The sequence below is a fragment of the Schistocerca gregaria genome, chromosome 2, assembly GCF_023897955.1.
Source record: "Schistocerca gregaria isolate iqSchGreg1 chromosome 2, iqSchGreg1.2, whole genome shotgun sequence".
Lineage (NCBI taxonomy): Eukaryota > Metazoa > Arthropoda > Insecta > Orthoptera > Acrididae > Schistocerca > Schistocerca gregaria.
In genome coordinates, this window is record NC_064921.1 from 862575842 (window position 1) to 862579818 (window position 3977).

A 3977-nucleotide genomic window follows, 5' to 3' on the forward strand; every position below is an offset into this window, starting at 1 on the left:
TTCAGAATGATTATAATCGATTCACGTGATCGTCTTTGTCACCTCAGATGTGTGTGACTATTGTGGAAAGATAGCTGTTAGTACCGAGAAAGATAACGCTTCTCCATTTACATGCCTTAAGTTTCGATAAAGGACAAACGCCATTGTTCAGGAATGAACATTCACTGCTTGGAAACATCATATTATATTAACACAGAAGACGGCATATAGTGTCAAAAGTGGCTAAATGGAACATTAACACAGTAAAAAGAACAGAAAGCTCCTAATGTCCGATTACAGGATTAGTACCCAACCTGTGGAACACAGAACATATTTTAATATTTAATAGTGTTAAAGAGCGATGATATATACATAAAACCAGTATTAGTCAGATGGAAGTCTTCTTGGAAGGGTTTGTGGAAAGAGCATACAACGCGCTACTGTAACGAATTTTATAGCAGTGATCCACTGATGGGAGTCATTATCAGGTAGATATGACTGTAGACGTCGAACGAATTCCGGGACGTTCTCCTTGGATCCTAACATATCGGTATAACGCTTTCGAAAAGGTTGCAGGCACCTTGGGGAAATAACATGTGGATCTTTGGAAGAAAACCGAATGATGTTGCATCGTGGTAAGAAAGATTCCTCCTATTCTGTAGGACGGTTATAAAATGCCCCTACAGCCAACTAGATTTAGGTTTGTCATGATTTCATTAAACAGCTTTAGGAGAATGGTGTGATGGTGTCTTTGAAATAGTACGGCCGATATCCAACTGCAGCCTCTTCCAGTAAAATGAACGTTAAACAGCATATTCCTTCTTTCCTTTAGAAGAAAGGAGTCGTTGTCTCGTGAAACCGCGTTGGATAAATTTTGAGAACCTGTGTTCGAAGAAGGCTGTGCGACAATTCTGTCGCCGTCATCATATATGTCACGTAGTGATAATAAAAATAAGGTGAAAGAGATTAAGGCGCGTTGAGAGTCTGTAGGTATTTCTCCCTCTCACAATACGCGACTGAAATAGGACAAAAAAATGGCTAATATTGGCACCAAGTACCCTCCGCCACGCACCTTACAGCGGTTTGCGTAATGTATGAGTAAATATAGATATTGCTACAGAACTTGAACATGCACTTACGCGGAAAATTATTGCTAATCTTATAATAATGGACAGAAGCTATATGATGAAACAACAATGACATAGTCGCTTTCCTAGGAAACGACAGCTCAACAAAGCTGCAGAGGGTATATAAAGACCACATTCAGTACAGTTCAGCAGAGGGGAGGTCAGCATGGTCGCCTTCCCGTCTCGCCGCCTCCCCGTCTCGCCGCCTCCCCGTCTCGCCGCCTCCCCGTCTCGCCGCCTCCCCGTCTCGCCGCCCCCACGTATCGTCGCCAACCACGTATCGTCGCCACCACGTATCGTCGCCTCCACGTATCGCCGCCTCCACGTCTCGCCGCCCCCACGTATCGTCGCCAACCACGTATCGTCGCCACCACGTATCGTCGCCTCCACGTATCGCCGCCTCCACGTCTCGCCGCCTCCACGTCTCGCCGTCTCCACGTCTCGCCGTCTCCATGTCTCGCCGTCTCCACGTATCGCCGCCTCCCCGTCTCGCCGCCTCCTCGTATCGCCGCCTCCCCGTCTCGCCGCCTCCACGTATCGCCGCCCCCACGTATCGCCGCCCCCACGTATCGCCGCCCCCACGTATCGCCGCCCCCACATATCGTCGCCTCCACATATCGCCGCCTGCCCGTCTCGCCGCCCCCACGTATCGTCGCCCCCACGTATAGCCGCCCCCACGTATCGCCGCCCCCACGTATCGTCGCCTCCACGTATCGCCGCCTGCCCGTCTCGCCGCCTCCACGTATCGCCGCCTAAACGTATCGCCGCCCCCACGTATCGTCGCCAACCACGTATCGTCGCCAACCACGTATCGTCGCCTCCACGTATCGTCGCCTCCACATATCGCCGCCTCCACGTATCGCCGCCTCCACGTCTCGCCGCCTCCCCGTCTCGCCGCCCCCACGTATTGTCGCCAACCACGTATCTTCGCTCCCACGTATCGTCGCCTCCACATCTCGCCGCCTCCACGTCTCGCCGCCTCCACGTCTCGCCGTCTCCACGTATCGCCGCCTCCCCGTCTCGCCGCCTCCCCGTCTCGCCGCCTCCACGTATCGCCGCCTCCACGTATCGCCGCCCCCACGGATCGTCGCCAACCATGTATCGTCGCCTCCACGTATCGCCGCCTCCACGTATCGCCGCCTCCACGTATCGCCGCCTCCACGTATCGCCGCCTCCACGTCTCGCCGCCTCCACGTCTCGCCGTCTCCACGTCTCGCCGTCTCCACGTCTCGCCGTCTCCACGCATCGCCGCCTCCCCGTCTCGCCGCCTCCCCGTCTCGCCGCCTCCACGTATCGTCGCCAACCACGTATCGTCGCCAACCACGTATCGTCGCCAACCACGTATCGTCGCCAACCACGTATCGTCGCCAACCACGTATCGTCGCCAACCACGTATCGCCGCCGCCACGTATCGCTGCCTCCCCGTCTCGTCGCTTCTCCGTTTCGTCGCATCAACTTCCCTGCAGTGCACCGAGCTACAGAGTCCTCAGTTCCGATCAAGGTTTTTGGGAGGTTTTCCTTGATTGTAAGGCGAATGCCGGAACTGTTTACCTCCTCCCATCGATACAGAGATGTAATTCATGTAAATAATAAATTGAGAAATAAATGCTATAAGCGTACTTTGCCTTGTCTTTAACGAATTTTTATGTAAAGGAACTGAATAATAAATGACAGTGTATAGCTGACTGGTGCTCTGAAGCAGAATGTTCAGTCTCTTCACATTGGTATGTGACTAGTGAAATCTATAAACCTAATGGTTTTCAATGGGGTAGGGGAAAAGATAAAAATATAACACAGAAACGAAGAGATAGCAAACATTTGCTCACAGAGCACAGAAAAATGTAGTCCTATGTGTTTTCTTTTACATGTAAATGAAAGAGAACTGATGTTTAACTTAATTGCAAGCAAACATTCAGTGTTAATACTTGAAATATACAACGCTAGTTGTATCTCTATCGTTTCACTGCGAAGTGTTCCACGTACACCTCAGTTATTAGGTGGACACATTACTGTACACATTATCAGTTATTCAGCTGTTCAGCATTCGTTAGTCGCAAGCAATATCTCTGGATTAGGGAATCTGTGGAAGGCTGGCTGGCTGGTTGCGTTCACGATTTATTGCACCTGAAAGATATATGCGTTGCTTTTATCGTCCACTGTGGTTCTTCATATTTACCAAAAGTCTTAACAACTTATCAGCTAAGCACAATAATCTATGCTGGAACAGTAAGTAGAAAATACTACCAAGATATAACATCGCGGTTAACTGATTAATCATAGTGATCTGGTAAACTACGTTCGATCCATATCAATATGCTGTTGATGAAAGTCTGTGCAACTTATATTCAAATGTAGCATATTTTTTAACGGTAGCAGTAAGAGGAGTCAAAAATATTGTTAAATGTTGCTCGTTTTAGCTTTTCTTTACCTTTGTGAAGATCACGAGATATAATGATGTACAGGAAGATGTGAAGGATGTTTATTGAGCAGATACTGTGTACAGTGCGAAGAAGAATATTTACTGAGCAGATATTATGTGCAGTGTGAAGACGGCAAACGTATGTTGTACTGTAGTCGTAAACTGGCATTGTAGTAGTCCATGTTTCGATCAAATAAATTATCAACATTTCAGTGTGCTGCTATGAAGCATTCAGAATGTTGTCTTGGAGTAATAGGGTATAACACAGTATTTCATTCAGCCCTCATTAAAGAAATTGTTCTTATACTCACATAGTTAGTAGGCTTTCCCACTATATTAAGCCTGAGATTAAGTTGATCGCAGTACAACTCTGAAAGAGAAAATTACCTAGATTTAAGGGATCGTTATGGACAGAACACATGTAACAGAAATTGATGTGAAACACTGGAATT

At 48.1% G+C, this 3977-nt stretch overlaps 1 protein-coding gene across 1 annotated transcript; it reads left to right on the forward strand.

Moving 5' to 3' along the window:
• Positions 1-1272: 1272 nt before the first annotated feature.
• On the forward strand, positions 1273-3592 carry LOC126336022 (uncharacterized). The gene is made up of 2 exons (XM_049999502.1): positions 1273-2430; positions 3524-3592. Exons 1-2 carry the CDS (start codon positions 1273-1275, stop codon positions 3590-3592), a joined length of 1227 nt encoding a protein of 408 aa, XP_049855459.1.
• Positions 3593-3977: the final 385 nt, after the last annotated feature.

What these genes read in the sequence shown, in the direction of transcription:
- LOC126336022 (XM_049999502.1), top strand. Translation starts at nt 1,273, where the DNA reads ATGGTCGCCTTCCCGTCTCGCCGCCTCCCCGTCTCGCCGCCTCCCCGT. An exon ending in CACGTATCGTCGCCAACCAC is followed by an intron (nt 2,431 to 3,523) that starts GTATCGTCGCCA and finishes TGCTCGTTTTAG; the next exon opens with CTTTTCTTTACCTTTGTGAA.